Source organism: Hemibagrus wyckioides, linkage group LG05 (assembly GCF_019097595.1).
Source record: "Hemibagrus wyckioides isolate EC202008001 linkage group LG05, SWU_Hwy_1.0, whole genome shotgun sequence".
In the NCBI taxonomy this organism is placed as follows: domain Eukaryota; kingdom Metazoa; phylum Chordata; class Actinopteri; order Siluriformes; family Bagridae; genus Hemibagrus; species Hemibagrus wyckioides.
The window spans coordinates 10,479,851-10,498,781 of NC_080714.1; the positions used below are offsets into that span (position 1 = coordinate 10,479,851).

At 36.7% G+C, this 18,931-nt stretch overlaps 1 protein-coding gene across 5 annotated transcripts in view; it reads right to left on the reverse strand.

Annotated features, from left to right (window-relative positions):
* LOC131352661 (ERC protein 2) overlaps positions 1–18,931 on the reverse strand; it is a 194,786-nt gene that overhangs the window by 98,196 nt on the left and 77,659 nt on the right. For 4 of the 5 annotated variants that reach the window (XR_009204539.1, XM_058388943.1, XM_058388942.1 and 1 more), the window contains 4 exons: positions 16,964–16,987; positions 16,142–16,335; positions 5,799–5,883; positions 429–575 (listed from right to left, as the gene is read on the reverse strand). Coding sequence is in view for 4 of the 5 variants with exons in the window: in XM_058388943.1 (XP_058244926.1) it covers positions 429–575; positions 5,799–5,883; positions 16,142–16,335; positions 16,964–16,987 (450 nt within the window). In the remaining variant the exon portion in view is untranslated. The remainder of the gene's footprint in view (positions 1–428; positions 576–5,798; positions 5,884–16,141; positions 16,336–16,963; positions 16,988–18,931) is intronic. The other variant, XM_058388941.1, reaches the window with a different exon arrangement.

Consider the following 18,931-nt stretch of genomic DNA (forward strand, 5'->3'; position numbering starts at 1 on the left):
ATCAAGGATTAAATTATTAACTTAAACTATCAGTCATTCAACTGTGGTCAGCAGCAAAGAATCTCAAAATGGACAATAGTTCAAGCTTTGAGGTGGATGGGTTACAATAGACTGTGGATGATAGGCTGAGAGAAGCTGGACAATTTCACATGAAAATTATTTCCTATATCTACATTATTTTATGCATTTCACTGCTGCCACATGATTGGCTGAATGAACATGTGTCTTGGTGTTCATAATAAAGCGGTAAGTGTGTGTGTGTGTGTGTCTATTTATGTGGACTAACTTAACAGCTTATCTATATGTATGCCAGATCATGATTATTTGGGATCTGTTCTAATCCAGTATGGATTCTTCTCCTCCTAAAGCTTTTCCCTTTCTAATCATTGCCCTACTAAGTGCTACAGTGCAGCTACATGTATGTGTACCTGTCTCTGTGCTAGAGCATGTGCCTGCTCCTCCTGAACCCACAAAGCCTCTCTATGAGTAGAGGTGTTCATGCTCTCTCGCAGAGCTTTCTCCAGCTCTTTGATTTTCTCAGCCGTCTCTTGCGCCGAAGCTTGGGTAATATGAGCCTGAATGAGAAAAAGTGAAACATGGCAAAACATTCATCACGAACCAGATCCATAATCATTCTGGGAACACTTTAATTTTGAGATACATCATTGGAAAAGCAAGCATAAAATAACATGTTTCTTGTCATTACAGTGTAACTACATATTTACTAACATGTAACACATGTAACACAAATCATTCAGTATCACCAAAAAGCAATGGAAGCTTGCTTTGCTTGCTGAGAAAAGAGAATAAAGTCAAGCTCATAAAATATGATGTTCCCTTATAAATTTGCAGAGCTAGAAGGATGAAAGAGCAAAGAAGATGGAAAGAGGTAATAAATCACTTAACCAAGAAATAAAGTGAGCTGGATCAACTCTGTGGATAAATTATTCTGAAAATGAGTAACATCCACTGCGCTTTGGGACAAAATGAGCAGTAATGGATCACAAGCATAGACACGAACTTGAAAATGGAAATGCATAAAAAAAGCAAACAGACTTATTATAATGTAACTGCCTATGTCAGATTTAGTATGAGACATTTGGTGTGAGGATGTAACTTGTTTTGAAACCAAACTCAATTGTTAATTCTCCACTTACATGTATTCCATGGAGTTCCATGCATGTTACAATCAAAAATACATTTCTGAATAATTGCATTATTTGTATGGACTAGCTGTAGAAGCTGTTGAAAAGTATTTATCTACCTATATTGTCATAGTTATTACTATTTTTAATAAAGTACTCATGTGCTATGGCTTAGGTGCAGTGTCAAACACTGTACTTATTTTTCTAAATAATGAGTACTAAGCGGCATGCAGAGTTGAATAAAGTGAGAGCATGCTAACTGTTTAGCATGCAGTATTTTATTTTATTATACAATGGCTTTACAATAGCTGTGGGAATAGATCTATTAAGGGGTCTTTAATACTAGTTGTCAACAAGGCTGCTTTGTCATGCAGATCTGACCACCCTGCTCATAACACAAAGTCACAAACACATAAATTGCAATTAAACATTTTAGACACATTTGTTATATTTAATACATTTGAATCACACACATTTAACAAAGGTCCCATAATATTCTTTCTTTTTTTATTAAAACCAATTTGCAATCAAATTGTATATCAAATAAATGACCTACTGTACATATTAGCGTACTGTTTACATGTTATGATCATTTATTTCATAAGAAATGAATTTATTGACAGATTATTCGTTCATTGATCTTATTATTCATTTCAGATTATTCATTTTTGAACTTTAATGAACTATTTACTTCTAAAACTTCTACTTTAGTTTTTAAACCATGATCTGTGCTTCACACAGAGTGTGTTTAAGTATTTATGTGGAAGGTGTGTCATTATTTGTTTTCTTGGTGCTGCTTTAAAGATTTGCATCTGTAAATTGCTTGAGTGTCTTTTTGTCACTCTCCATAAAAACATGATGGTCTAAGACAGAAAGGGCTGGCAAGTTTTCATTCCAACCATGCTACACCTCATAGTATTTTGAAAGCCAAGGTCAACTGATTAAACCTGCACACACATTGACACATTAAGGAGAAGATCGGTCAGGGTTGCTATGTTTTTTTTTTTTAATTCTCCGAAATAAATAAATACATTTTTGTGTCTGGTGTCTGGATTAACTATGTTAAGGGTCACAGTATAAAATGATGATGCACAGTTAAACACAACACAAATTCCTCTATGCTTGTGGTATACTTCACACTCTGCTATGTATGAAACTTTTCCATCTCCTTTCCTGCAGAGGCTTAAAACATGCTGTGTTGCCATTTGATGGTCACTTGAGGCCTCTGCTGAATGATGTGAAAGGATATTCTGCAGCATCACATGATCTGGTTGTTTTACATGTTTGCCTAACCTTGTTGTAACTGTTCGTGTTTCGGAAGTGTATCTGAAGTTACACTTCTATTTATTTCTTCAGTAATCTAATGATGAAATATGACACTACAGTGCAGGGACTAGAATATGCGCTAAAACAGCATTAACAGCAAATTTACATTGCATTCTCAAAGCCCCCAATAACACACACATACAGACGCAAATTTGATCTTACTAACCATTTGCAAAATGTAGGATTCATTTCTGCACCATTATACTCTTATACATCACAAAGCGTGCCTTTCAGATGCAGACATGCATACTCACACACACTCCATGGTAAAATGCCCAAAAGTGCAACCAAAACAAAAACAGAACTGGAGCACTAGTTTGAGTCCCTGGCGTGGGAGTGACACAGTCAGGTTGTGTGCATCACAAGCCTGGTGCATTGATTAGACTTGACAGCTCGGCTGTAACCTAATGCAGTCGGATCAAAAGAGCAAACAGTAATGCTGGGCCAATGTAGGAGGGGGCAAAAACCGGAGCCCTTTTGCGAACGCCAAACACAACCTTGGTGCCTACACCGGTTCAATATGTTCCCTTCACACTCAGAAAAGGAAGGCAGAGATAATTGTGGCTGGGAAGGTGGGGGGGGGCAGCGTTCAGCGCCTTAGTCTCTACAGACCTTGGTAATTATGTAATCTGACAATTAGAGTCTAATCAGAGAGTACATAATCAGTTAAGTAAACTACCACAGAGTGAGAAAATGCTGGTTTTCCTCCAAATATCCAAGGAGATTTTACAGACCAGCTTTTGACACTGAAGAAGCAATGAAACGGGGTCCAAGCCTAAATTCTGTCACTGTCACTTTTTTTTTTTACATTTGAAATTGATGGCATGGATTCCACAGCTGACACAGGAAGTCATTCGTCATGTTGCCTTAATTGTCTTTGCTATGTTTTCCATTGCTGTCCTATGAAATACTTGTATAAAATATGTCCAAAATATGTGGATCAGACCCTTATGTTTACTGAACATCCTGTTCCAGATTTAGACAGCCTTTGCTCTGATAATAACCTCCACTCTTCTGGGAAGGCTATCCAGTCAATTTTGGCGCAAGACTGTGGGGATTTGCCGATTAAGCCACGAAAACATTAATGAGGTCAAACACTGGTGTTGGGTGAGGAAGATGGCCACACAGACAGAGTGAGGTTAAGGTTAGCATTCTGTGCAGGCCACTCGAGTTCTTATACTCCAACCATGGCAAACCATTTCTTTATGGACCTCACTTTGAGCAGAGGGGCATTGTCATTCGTTTAAAAATCGGGCATCTTAACTCCAGTAAAAGAAAATCTAACGCTACAGCCTACAAATATACCCTTAGTGGCAACAGTTTGGGAAAAAAACACATATAGTCAGATGTCCACATATTTTGGGTCATACTGTATCTCCACTTGTTATTTATATATGAGATTTGGGCAACAGCTTCTATCAAGTGACATGTAAATGGCCAGAAAAAAGGAAAAAAAAAAAAAAACTCACAGTGTATGCTTATCTATTTAGTGTTATTATTAAAATAAATAAATAAAAAAGTAAAACTTCTCATAGTTACCCGCCAACTGAGTAGCTTCTTCTTTCAAAATTGAAGCACTTACATAAATAGATTATTAAAATGATTCAGCTTTATTTGTGGACTGACTTAATTATGTATCTAAAATGCAAAAATCATTTGTATTTTTATTGGCAGTTTGACAAATAATTGAAATCCCCCCCATGCTGATTCAATAGCTCTGGCACAAAGCAAAAAATAGTTTTGCACAGTTTCCTTATACGTCTTGGGTTTCTTTGCATGAATGTGTTTCGAGTTATCAGAGATGTTAATCATGAATGCACAGTGCAAGTCCATCATTTGTTCACTGTGTGCAGCTGGTGGTGGCCATGCACCTCTGACTGTAAATTACATTCATTTTTTTTAATTGACTTCAATTAAATCCAGGTCAGCATGTATTGTCATAATTAACAGTGTAACTGTGATACAACTGATACTGAAGAATTGGTTCACAGGAGATCCAGCAAATTCCAACAGCTAAAGTTGTTGCAAAAATAAATTCTCAAATCTGTCTGGTTAGAAGGTGTTTTGATAGATCTGCTGGCTGTAATGTAAATCAAAAGTTATATAATATTAATGCACTTGTGCTACCATGTTGTCATTGGTCTGATTGGCAGTCAATATGATAAGCTTTTCGTAAGTAGATTTTTCTATCATTTATGGAAGGATTCTTCAGTTTCAGATCTGTGTAAGAATTAGAGGTAAAGCTTTCCAACAAGGAAAAGTCTTCAGGATAGAAAAGTTTAAGCTCTTTCGCTTTTTTTAGTAGTATGCTGCATTACCTCCAAGAAAAAGTGAGGGAATGAATATTATGTGTTATACTAAGTGAACTAGTTTGTTTAGTAAATGTTCCACATTACACATAACTAAAATTATGAGATTATATAATAAGATTATAATAAGATTATTTCTTCTTTAGAAATGATATTAGTTGTACCACCAGCACCAAAAAATAAAATAAAATAAAAATAAATTTAAATAAATAAATAGCCTGCCAGTTTCCTATCACAGCATTGTCCTTGCACTTACTTCTTATTAGATTTATCATGGCTTTTTCATTTTTTTATTTTATTTTATTTGACAACTATAATATTTATCTTTTGGCCACATTATGCTCCCTTCATAATCTGTGGACACTGAATGTTGGGTAAGCTGATCCTAAGCATATTTTTTTTCAAAGTATTAGCCCAGTTTAGAAAGGCAATTTAATACTGTTCATTACCTGCTGGTATGCGGTATTGAATTTGTTAAAAAAGAGAGAGAGATTGTGTAACACACAAAGTAAGGATGAAGGCCTAGTCCAATAAAGCTTATTGCACATTTGTGCTTATTTTAGATTTGTGTAAGTAGAAATATCCTTTTTAAATAATCAGTAAACACATACACTATGGCATGCAAGCAATGCTATGTAAACCAACTGATGCCAATAGAATGTCTAATATATTCTAATGGTACAAATACAACTCCTGAAAATGCATTTTTATTTAAAGAGATAACACACCTCTCTCACTCTCTCTCTCTCTCTCTGTCTGTGTATTCCCAGGATAGCCATTTTGTAGTTTGTGTGAAGTTCATTTCTGTCTCACTAAATCATTCTCTTTCACTCAGACTGAGCCAGCAAAGATGGCTAGGAGCCTACCATATGTGCACTAAGAGAAAACACACACACACAACAAAAGCATAAAGAAGAAAAGACAAATGATAAAGACAAAAAACTCTCTCGCTATGTGTGTGTGTGTGTGTGTGTGTGTGTCAGGGGAGTGTGACAGGGGAAAAGTTGTCTTGTCTCACCTCTGCTGCATGAGGGCTTCTTGAATCTCCCATCTGGGGGGGTTTAGCACTTGACAGGGTTTTATTACTCCATTCCTTCACTTGTCTGCAAGACAATGTTAAATAAGACAATATAAATAAGATAATATTTCTCAGATAGTGTGTACAGATTTTTATAAAAATTAATAAACCTGTTTTGCAAGAATGTTTATTACTCGTTCACTAAGAGTAAGCAATTGCTCAATACACCCAAACTGCATACGGGCAACCTGGATAGTAACCTAATAAAATTAAAGAACTGTCAGTTCAGTAGATCAGCAGATCCTGTCAGTCCATCTCACCACTGTCAGCTGAAACTGAAAAAGGATCCTCCAATATAACATCTGAAAACAGTCTTTCAACTAGTGGCTGATATTTAGAAACTTTATTCAGTATGTAGTGACTGCATTGTTTATACTACTACGCAATATAGAAACATTTTTGTGCATGAATATAAAGACATAAAGAGAAATGAACTGTGCTGGACACACACACACACACTAATTGTCCTGTTTGCACGCTGTTTGTACATTTCACTTTACATTTTTTATATTGATCCTGTGATCCTGTTTACATGTGTCACTTTAATATTTGCACTCACTGTATATATGTCTATATGTTGTTTGTCTGCACTGTCTTGTCATCCTGTGCACTTCTGTTGTATGTCTAGTTTAAAGATTGCACCTTAAGTATAGTTTAGTTTTATCTCTATGTTTAGCTCTGTGTTTGTCTGCGTCACTGTACTTTGTCTGTGTTATGTGTCGCACCTTTGGTCTAGGTGGAACCTTGTTTCATTTCACTGTGTACTGCATCACCTATATATGGTTGAAGTGACAATAAAGCTTCTTTGACTTTGACTTTGACTTTGACTTGACATATATACTTAAATTGCATGCATGGGTTTAAATATAAATGATCTACAAGAGTTTTACATGTAGTGAGTTCATTAACGCATTTATCAAATTTAGCTTAGATTATTGTTTTCAAAATATACATATATTTGTTTGTTTGTTAGAGGTGGGGGCAACAAAAACTTGGGATGCAATTAATACATTTTACCAATTTTTTTTTCTATTTTCTACCATTCTGTGTAATAGAACAGTGTCTATATGCATGTGTGTGTAAGTGTGTAAAAAAAGAACCTAATCAGGGTCCCCAATCACTTTTCATTTCCCAGAGTACTCTCTGTTTATACTGGGCTCGTGGTCCAAGACTATTTATATATTTATTTCAGTAACAAAAAAAGTAAGGGTTAAAGAATTTTGTTGTTTGAAATCAACACCATGAATATTGTCAGTCTCAACAGATCTGTACTACTTGGCACAACTGTACAAAATTGTAGAAATTCTTCTGTAGACATACTTCAACAAAAGTGAGATGGAATCATATAGGACATCAGATCATTTCAGTTCATAATTTCACTTCAGTTACTTCAGCCTTTCTGATTTCATGAACTTGAAAGCATAATCCACAAAATGGGAAAGCAAAACACGCTTGCACACAAGTCATGAAAGACAACTACAGTATTAGCCCATGAATGAGCTTTTCTTGCAGCTTTTTTTGTTTTTGCTTCTTGTTGTCAAAGCTGGCATAACATTCTCTCAATCTGGCAGACCTCAGTCGTGAAATCAAATAGGCAATAATGTGGAAATCTAAAAGAGTAAAATTGATTTTGGAAGGTTTTGCATCTGCTTTTTTTTGCTTTTTCCAAACAAGATCAAAGCCAAGAAACCAAATACATTAGAAAAAGAAGCTAAATCAGAAGTTCCAGGTAGTGTGATGCAGGAATGGAACAGATGAGGTGAGAATGAGAAGTTACAATAATGTTATGATAAAGTTATTATAATGAACATCCTTGGGCTCTGATGTGAATTTTGTAGATGAGGTGGCACATGGAGGAAAGAGAAGAAAAAAGACCAAATCATTAAGCTCTCACATGGCTCTTTACAAAATAAGGAGTAAATGAAGTAAATGAAGACAGTAAGTCTTGAGCAGAGGCCAAAGGTGAGACAGTCCAGCAAATAACAAAGGTGGGCAAGATCAGTACAATGTGGGAACACTTACTGGGCTAGACAGGAAATTTAGCATTCAACTAGTAGTAGAAAGTGGTCATTGAGTAAAATGACAAGACTCAGTCTGGCAACAGTAAGAAGAGGCACTAAGGCGGTTGTAATAAGAAGCTAAGTGGTTGATAGAGTTAAAGCTGTTGCAGATCTTTCACTTGATGATTTGAAGGAAGTGTACAAAACAGTATAGAAGCAATACAGTCCAAATATCGCCAGTTTGCAATTTTTCAGCTGCTGTAACGAAAACAGGTTAAATCAAGGCATTGGTATTTGTAAAAACCAATCCCACTGAAATGACCAGCCAAGTTAAGAACTATGGCCAGATACTTGTCCATTTCCTGCTGCTTGGGTAGAAAAATAGAGCAGGTCATATCCTGATACATTAAAAACAGAGATGTGGTTGAGGTGAAATGGGGAATAGTTGCGATAAATGGAAAATTTGAGATGAGAATGAAGACAGTGGGGAAAAAGGGCAAAGGATCAGTTTGTAGGGCTGAGATAAAAGAGAAAGGGGTAAGACAGAGGCTGAGAAGACAGAATGTGAAAACCTTAGATTCAGAGAGAGCTGTAAAAACATAGAAAGCAGACATAGATAAAGATGCAAAGATAGAGAAGATGGAATACAATTATAAGGGGTTTTCTGAGAGTCTGTGGTGAGTGGGATTTAGTGAATGATGCAGAATATCAGTATTTTATAGTTGACTTATTTTTTCTTTCTCTCATGCCATTTGTTTTTTTCGCTCTCTTTGAGCAGTAACCTATACATTTGTGGTAATGAGCTGATCAAAGCTGAAGCAGAGCAGGACACATGGCAGGAAGCTAAAAAGTGTTTGTTTTGTTGTTTTGCTTTCTAGTATGAGCTTCAAAATATACTCAACAGGCATAACATTAAGACTTAATATTGTGTTGGTCTCCGTTGTGCTGCCAGAACAGCCCTGACCCATTGTGCACTTTGTATTCTGACTCCTTTCTATCAGAACCGGCATTAAATTCTTCACCAATTTGAGTAACGGTAGCTCGTCTGTTGGATCGGATCACACATGCCAGCCTTCGCTCCCCACTTGCATCAATGAGCCTTGGCTGTCCATGGCCCTGTCACCAGTTCACTACTGTTCATTCCTTGAACCAATTTTGACAAGAGCTGCAGTTTTGGACATGCTCTGATCCCAGTGGTCTAGCCATCACCATTTGGCCCTTGTCAAACTCTCTCTCAAATCTTTATGCTTGCCCATTTTTCGTGCTTCTAACACATCAACTTTGAGGACAAAATGTTTACTTGCTGTCTAATATATCCCACCCACTAACAGGTGCCATGATGAGGAGATAATCAGTGTTATTCACTTCACGTGTCACTGCTCATAATGTTATGCCTGATGCTTGTTGCAAAACAATGAAAAAATGAACAGGGTTTATAATGTAATCTTTAATCCATACTTTATCTTCATTAAAAACTTAAAGTATTTCAAAATAGAAAAATGTGTTAGTGATAGTTACATTCTGGTGACTATTGACACTCCATAAACTGCAAATGACATACATTTCTTTTTTTATTAAAAATAATATAAATGCTCTGGATATTTCACAATGCTGATGAGTTAGCATTTTCTCTGGATGAGTTATTGGGAAATTTGGTTAAGATTTGTAAACCAATTAAATGTTCAGCTATTGATATAAATGAAATAAATCATTCATGCAGTACAGAACATGGCTTGCTCCATAGATCCAAGAATTGAAATAACATGCCATCCCCATGGATAAATATGTGTACACATGCACACTCTTACCCAAAAACAAAATAGTCATATTCCTAATTCGTAAATCTCACGCCAAACACCATAATTCCATGTTAGTGTCAGAATATGGGAGGAGGTCACATTATTATTCTTCATCTATTACCTTTACTCCCTCATTTATCAATCTAAATAAATGTTTTCTTAGGCCAAGCCCCCCCCAAAAAAACTCCCCACCAGATTCACAAAAGTTTCAATAACACTCATAAATGTTTTTCATGCTCTTCATAATTTTCAAAATTATTTAAAATTAAAAGTATTTATTTGATTTAAATTTATTGTGGCCCAAAAACAGTCCATACAATTACAAAATTATAAATATATGGTAAAAGACCATCTTCTAAGCACAGCATGTGCTAAATACTTCAGTAATGCAGCTCAGCTACAGCAGCTACCATATAGAATTTTCTTAACTGGAACATCCTCTTACATTCATCAAAAAGTACTTATAGCTAAATCGTAACAAAACTACAGTCTCATGATGCTCCTATCTTTAAGACTCATTATTTCCCTTGTTAAATAAAAAAAATTAATTAAACATTTTTCTAAGGCCGTAGGGAGGTAATCTTCTGCTCTTTAAATCAGTGAACTTCCTAAACTGACATTGTGCATTGCTTGGGGGAGGCTGAGAAATGCTGGGTGTGTTTGTGCAGTGATAAAATACGTTTATTATAAAATAAATATTATGAGCAAGGAGGAGGTATATTACGCCATTATCAGTGGCTTATCCAAAAAAAGAGACAAGTGATAGAGAGACAGAGAGAGAGAGAGAAATGCTCATTCTAAGTGGGAAAAGAATTTCAAGAGAACTGGAGTGTCAGCCAAGACGAAACTACTGCAGCCAAACAGAGCTTGCCAAATCCAACAACCTTCTGAACATCCCTGTTATCCATCTCTCTGTAGTACAAGCAGACACACATACATGCACGTGTGCACCTCTCTGAAGGTGGTGTTGACTACACTGCTACCTGCAGTATAAATTCATTGATTCTTACTCCTGATGTAAATCATGACACTGGAGCAGTGGCGGGCCATGCATTTCACGCCTGGGCCTTCACTGGCGTCCTTCCTGAATTAATCTACCTCTATACCCTCATTATGATGCCACAGCAATAGATACTAATCAACCGTTAAACAGCAAAGTAAAAAAGAAATTAGGCTACAGTATTTCACACCTCACAAGGGATAGTCAATATTATTATAGTCTGCCTTGAAAATGCATTTGTAAGGATGTCTGTGACCAAATCAATTTCTTCTCCTCTGTCAGCCATTGTGAGTTAATATATATATAATTTAGTTTGTGCGGTTCGCTGCCTCTGACTACACCCAATTATCCAATCAAAGGACAGGAAATTGCTGACGTAATCGTATGCCTGCTAGATCTGATTGGTTAATGTAACAATTTCGTTGCCATTTATTTTAAGCTACAGGTGTCTGCACTATTGATTCTGAAGGCCTTAAGGCAGATTTCTTTCACCATGGCAACACATGATGTCAGCCACTAGCTGAAATATGATTGGATAAATACACTTATCATAAATATACACTACTGGAAGCAGCGCAACCCAGAGAAAAGCTATGAAATGTAGAGAATAGACTATTGGGAATAATTTAATACACATTCATGGAAAAATATATTAAATATATTAAAATGCAAGTCAGTGATTCAGATCACTGCTGTTTAGGCCAGCAGAGAAGGCCTTGCTGGCCCTGACTTGGAGTTAACTTCTGTGCCAGAGAATGCCTTATGCAACACGTCAATTGAATAAGAAGTTTATTAATAATAAAGACATTTTTGTTGAATTATGATAACATCTACTGTTTTATTTCAAATCCATATTTAATAGAAATACACTGTATAGCCAAACAATTGTGGACACCTTATCATCACACTCATATGCTCTTTTTGAACACCCCATTCCAGAATTAGAGCCTCCCTTTGCTGTTCTAATAATTTTCACCCTTCTAGGAAGGCTTTCCATTAGATTTTGGCATCTCTGTGGGCATCTGCCCATTCTGTGACAAAAGTATTAGTGAATTTTTTCGTGTGTTCAAGCATTTTGGATTATTGCCTTCATTATTATTACCACATATACATTACAGTACAGTGGAATTAATTTCTCTGCCTATCCCATTATGGGGTCAGAGAGCAGGGGTAGCTATGATACAGTGCCCCTGGAGCAGAGAAGGTTAAGGACCCAAAAGTGGCAGCTTGGTGGTGCTGGTTGCTGGGACCTCAAAGCCTTAACCACTTTAACCACCATTACCTTATAATCTCCAAACAAGCCCCTTATACTTCAGAAAATATTGTAAGCAAGCTGCCAGAAGCCTCTCCTGCTTGTTGTGAAGCAGTTCTGTTAAAATCACAGCACTACCAAGCTGCCACTGTTGTCCCTTTGAGCAAGGCCCTTAACCTTCAACTGTTCAGTTCTATAAATGAGAAATATAAGTTTCTCTGGATAATGGTGTCTGCCAAATGTTGTAAATGTAACTTCTGTATAATTTAATATGAGCAATGGAAATAAAGTTGAATGGAATTTTTTGGCAGGTTTCAAATTTGTTCTAGACATACAGTCTAGTAAAAATACAGCTGTTTGCCATTCTTTTTTAATTTAACAACATTACAAATAACATTAACAATTTGAGTGAAAAACAGAATCATAAAAATATTTACACAATTTTCAGTCTGTTAGAGTTTGGTATGTCCTCTTTTTGCTTAAATGACTGAGTGCGCTCAAGCTGACTCAGACTCCTCAAGTTTGTGCAAAAGCTGATCATTTATATTAGAACAAGTCATGAGGAAAATCTGACATTTTGTACAAAGCAGTTAACATGCTAAATATAACAAATCTAAATTTACACTGAAATAGTGACCTAGAAATTGTGCAACATCACTGAATATTGTATATGCCCTCAGTATTTTGGACCTCACAGTACTTAAACTTGCAACAAGGCACAAGTGATTGAAATAAATTATATGCACCAAAAGAAATTTTACACTAGATTCCTTAGCAGAAATACTTTGTCTGATTCTCTGTTTATTGTCTTATAAAATATACCTGCTCTAGACACAACACATGAGCTGCAATGAACTGGCATACATTCCAACACATACAAAATTAAAACAGATCTTAACACTTGAACTAAGACAAAATCAAATAAACACAGACAGAGTGGCCACTGCATGACCTTGTTCAAATCTGATAAATGGTTATACAGAGAGAGAGAGAGAGAGAGAGAGAGAGAGAGAGAGAAAGAAAGAAAGAAAGAAAGAAAGAAAGAAAGAAAGAAAGAAAGAAAGAAAGAAAGAAAGAAAGAAAGAAAGAAAGATTGAACAATAGGAGCAGAAAACAAAAGAATGAAAGATGAATTTCAGCACCTCTTGAGTAAAACAAATTTCCACCCCTTTGACGGTAAGCATGGCTTTTATGTTTATATAATGCGAAAAGAATAATCAGTACAATACCCACATGAGAGTATATGAATCATTGTGTGGAAATAAATCAAAAGTTCAAGTAAATATTAAAAGTCGTTGAAAGTTTGTGCTGGGATTGGGTTGAATTTCCTTTTCGCACAATTTCATTTTGATTTTGCACATCAAGCAGCCATTTATTTCTAAATAAAATGCTAAATAAAAATGCGACATGCAAAAGGTCCAGTCATGAAAAATAGTTTTAGTGTTTCACACAAGAATGACTGGTGATAGAGCAACCCCAAATAGGTTTATTAAACATGCGCTATATAGTTTACTACAGTAAATAACACTGGTGGACTAATCTGACTAATCTGTGGGGTTCATTGAGTTTTTATCTATTTTAATTGGCAAGCCATCTTCCCAGCATCTGTTCGGACTTGTGTGAACAAGCTTGTGAACATTTGTGAAAATAAAAATGCTGGTATGAAAATGAAAGCTGGCTGTAAAATGGCCTACCTTTAGAGACAATGCCTTTTGCCCCTGAAACCATGGGAAAATCCAAGCAAATCAACCAAGACCTCAGAAAAACATTGTGGACCCCACAAATCCGGTTCCTTTTGGAGCAATTTTCAAACAACTGAACATACCACAAGCATCTGTCCAAACAATTGTATTCAAATATAAAAATCTTATGACTGCACAGACACTGCATTGTTCAGAAAAGAGGCACAAATTGACTATCAGGGATGACCAAACTTTGGTCTTAATGGTTCAACTGGACCCCAAGACAACAACAAAGGAACTTGTGAAAGAGTTGGAGCATCAGGTGCCAAATATGTGCATCTACTATTAAGAAACCTCGCTATGGCCTGAAAGGTTTGTCATGCATGGAAGAAGCTTAAATGGATCTGTTTGGCCATAATGATCAGGGCTAAATAGAGAGGGAAAAGGATGAGGCTTTTAATTCAAAGAACACCATCCCCACTGAGAAGTATGGGCGTGGCATCATTTTGTGGGGTGTTTTACTGGAAAGTGACTAGTGCACTTTAGAAAATAGATAGCATCACAGGGAAGAAGGATAATTTAGAAATACTGAAAGAAAACATTAATACATCAGCCAGAAGGTTAGAATTTGGCCACAACTGAGTACAACGGGGCAAGCCTTAAAAGAACAAAGTAAATGTTTTGAAGTGACCATATTACAATGATTCTTACCAGAATCACAAAAAAATGAGTGTACCCATTTTGAACAAACAAACAAAAAAAGCCTGTCTGGGCAAGAAGGCCCACAAACCTGACTGAGCAGGTGAGCTCAGTAACTGAACACCAATTCTGTCAGAAGAAATGGGCACAATTTCAGCAGGGTATTATGAGAAGCCTTTGGAAGTCTACCACAAGCATTTGAGTTAGGTTTAAGCAATGGCAATAAATAATAACAAAGTGTATGCAAAATTCTGGCCCACTCAAAAAATCTGATATAGTGAATAAAAGCAAAAATACAGATATATTAGCTATCATTTTGATATTACCTTTAATGGAAATAGAGTCAATACCCTAATTTACTTAACAGAAAAAAAGTTTTAAAAAATTGTGCAAAATGTCTATTCAGTTTTGGGACATATACTACCTATACTGTAATACCTAGAAGAATGTCCAGACTGGCTCAAGCTGACAGGATGGCTACGTTAACAACTCTTTACAACGATTTTGACTAGAAAGTTGTCCCAGAAAGCACAACACACCAAACCTTGAAGTGAAATGGCAACAAGAGCAGAACTCCACATCAGGTTCCACTCCTGTCAGCCAAGAATAAGAATCTGGAGCTGAAGAGGGCACAGGTTCACCAAAACCGGACAGCTGAAGACTGAAAAAACATTGTCTGGAATCTCAGTATCTGCTGTGACAAGCAGATGTTAGATGGATAGAATTTGGTGTCAACAGCATGAATCCATGGACCTAACCTGTCTTGTGTCAATAGTTCCTACTACTTCTGGTGGTGTAATAACGTAGGAAATGTTTTCCTGGCACACCTTGGGCCCCGTAATTCCAAGTGAGTATTGTATGCATTGTTGCTAACTGGTTCACTGGACAACTCTGAGTTCAGTTTACCTCAGTGGCTACCACAGTCACCTGATTTGAACCCAATCAAGTACCTTTGGGATGTGGTAGAATAAATGATTTGCAGTACAAATTTGCAGCCCACAAACCTGCAGCAATTATGTTATGCAATCATTTCAAAATGTAAGAGAATTTCGTTCCATGAAGAATTGAGTATTTCTGATATGGTATTCCAAATGAAGTGTATTTCTGCCTAGAACAGTATGGAGTTCATCTTCAAAATTTTACAGACCATAGGTGATAAACATATTAGCACTTTCCAGACCTCCAACAGCGTATACGACCAAGAAACCACCAACTGTTTGCTTGTTTGGCGCCATAGTCTTTAATCTAAGCACATTCATACACTAAATCATTCTGTGTTTCTCTGTGTATGCATGGCACTGCTGTGGGTGTGTGTCACTGTTTGTTGTCCTAACTCAGCCACTGCCAACGTGTAAATCACTCGATAATTGTGTACTTGCTCGCCAGTAATGAGAGAGAAGGAGAAGCTATGTGTTTCTTTCCTCATTCTTTCTGCCACAGTGAAGAAGTGAAGTGGCTCCTACTGCTGCTGTGCTGGCTGCATAACAAACTCTATTAAAAGCGCATCATTCATGTTTCAACGGGAAATAAATACAAAGCCAGCAAGTTCACACAGACACATGATAGCTCACATCAACAGTTTTGGACACAAATACTCCTTATATGCCTGATAACTGATGTAGCTGATGTAGTCAGAGCTCTGTAACAGGTCAGATTGTTCACTTGTCCATAATCAAAAGTTAGTGAAAGAACCATTATAAACACTGTACTATCCAGGAAAATAGAAGAATTTGGCAACTTGGATTTCATGTAATAGATGTAGAAGTTAAGTTATATTTTAAAAATAATAAAATTATGTACCTGAAGATTAGCAGGAGAGTGAGTCATGTGTAAGTGCTGCATAATGGTTACCTCTCTAGTTCAGAGATTGTCTTGTCCTTTTCAGTGCGCTCTGACTCCAGCTCTCTAAGAACTCCCAAAAGTCTGTCCACCTCTGCCTTAGATTTCCCAGATTCCTCTTTATGGAATGTCACCTCTTTTTCAAGGACTTTTAATCGCTCTGAGATCTCTGAATTCATTTGTGAAGACTCTTCTCTTTCAATGGCCTTTAGACACACATAAATATGCAAAGATCAAAAATGTATCAAAAGAAATGCAACTGAATTAGTCAGATAAAATAGGTTAATTTGATGTTACAGCTAATCAGGTATGATGTGGCATATATTAATTAGTTTGAAATAACTCATAGGAGACTTTGCTTCAATTTCTATATACAAATGTGGGTAAAACAAGAATGAAAGGGATCCCAGGGCAGGAACAGCAACTGTTCAAAACAACAGGTTTATTCTGGAAGATTTTCTCTTCCAGAATAAATTTTACACCATCTCATTACCATTTGCGAGGCTAGGACTGTTTATAGCTTTTTTTTTTTTTTTCTTATGCTCTGTCTTTTCCCTAAAATTTGTGTCTTATGGCTTGCATTTCTATCTGTTATCCTTGCTTTTATTTCTTATTTTCATTATTTGCTTTCACATCGCTCTCTAGAAAAACGTAGGTGCAAAAGAAGCTGAAATTCATGCTAAAAGAAGGATATTATGAATCTGATAATAGAGCAGAGAAACACACATGCACTCCACAGATACAAACACACCGACACAAACATACACCGACACTACAACACAGATGGGTCATGCGATCATGTTAGATTAATAGGTACATCTTAGTGCATCTTACCAATGACTTTCCATGCAGCAGACTCTATATCGGAGAGAACAGAGAAACACACACACAATTAAAAAGCAAATAATTTATAGCTGACAAAAATATTGTTTCTGGTTAGTGACTAAGTAATCAAGTAAGAAAACCACAAAAGAACAATGATAATAGATTACGTGTTCCCTTTGGCAACTAGACATTTTATTATTTGAGTGCTATGCAACACATATTTGTTGTTGCTATTTTTTGGATATAAATGAATACGATATGATGTAATAGGTGGAGTGATTCAGAAGAATGTCACCTGAGATACCCTTGTTAACAAAGATATACTAATGAAATGCAATTATCTAACATTTATTCACCAAATTCACCTGTTTCACCCACATTCTAACTTATTTTGTCTTGTGTGTTTTTGATACTGTGCTACTTCCCCAGCAGAGTTTTTAAACAGATAGTACTCTTAGTATCTGTCTTTAAAAACCTTAAAAATGAATTACAGTTTGAACTGTATTTAATTATGTAGCAAGAGCATAAGCAATTAATGTAGTTGTTGTTCTTTCAGTTTTCTGGGGGGTCACCACAGCAGATCATTTAGTTTTACACCGGATGCCCTTCCTGCCCCAACCCTCCCATTTAATCTGAACTTGGAACTGGCACTAAAAGTTAACTCTTCAGTGCCTGGGTTAGCGCCCAGCTTGGGAATCGAACCCGGGCTGCGGCAATGAGAGCATGGGATTCTACCGCTGGACCACCAGGAGGCACATAATGAATGAAATGAAATGAACGAATTGGCCTTTATTTGTCACATATACATTACAGCACAGTGAAATTCTTTCTTCGCATATCCCATCCTTGGAGGTTGGGGTCAGAGCGCAGGGTCAGCCATGATACAGCGCCCCGGGAGCAGAGAGGGTTAAGGGCCTTGCTCAAGGGCAACTTGGCAGTGCTGGGGCTTGAACCCCTGATCTTCCAGTCAATGACCCAGAGCCTTAACCACTTGAGCCACCACTGCTCTCAAGAAGCAATTAATGAAGTATTAACATAAATCAGTTACATCATGAAATCTCGCTTAGATGCTGGCCCTGACAGGTATTATCACTAATAGTATTATACAGTATTTAGATGATCAAAATGTGTGGTAAAATCATTTTGGATATCCAAAAACCAATTGCGTTAATAATTCAATTAATTCAATAACTCAATTCGATCATGTAGACCAGATTTATACATTTCAGTGACCTTTTTTTTCATTGGGGTTAGTGTGCATGGCTGATGTTCTTGGCTCGTTTCATTATAGTTGTTGATCTTCTGAACACTTTTTCTTTGGATGCATTTTGATCTCAGTATCAGCCTGATATCTGTACATTTGCTCTCTAAATTTCATCAGAATGTAGACTTTGCAATGAAAGATGAAAGCAGGTAAAACTGATGAAAACCTGACAGTATGAGCTTTCCAGGGGTATTTTGACTGGCATATGTTCAGAGAGGCTGCAACCAGTTATGACACCTCCAACTTGGAGAAATACATGACATCAGTGACCAGCGACATCAGCAAATGCATTGATGATGTCACTGTCTCTAAGACCATGCACTTTCCAGAAGCTATGGATGACTGGGTAGGTGTGTGCAATGCTCAGGAGCTGAGACTCAGAGCAGGTGACAAGGCAGCCCTAAGAATAGCAAGGGCCAAACTGGAGAATCCACAGCATTCCGTCCAGTTGTGCTGAACTACATCTATAGTTATTTAAGGATTTTATAGTTTATTTATAGCTATTTATATTTAAGGGAAAATACATAGCTGCAGGCAAGTCCACCTCTCCTTGCAATGACCAGTGCCAATAACACAGCATTAATTATTATATTGTAATATCTTTTTGCACTAGAACTGTGTATTAGTTGGTACTGCACTATACTTCACTATGCCAATTGTCCCATTGTAGTAATTATTGCACAGTCTTACACAGTGTCTGTTTGCCCATGTGT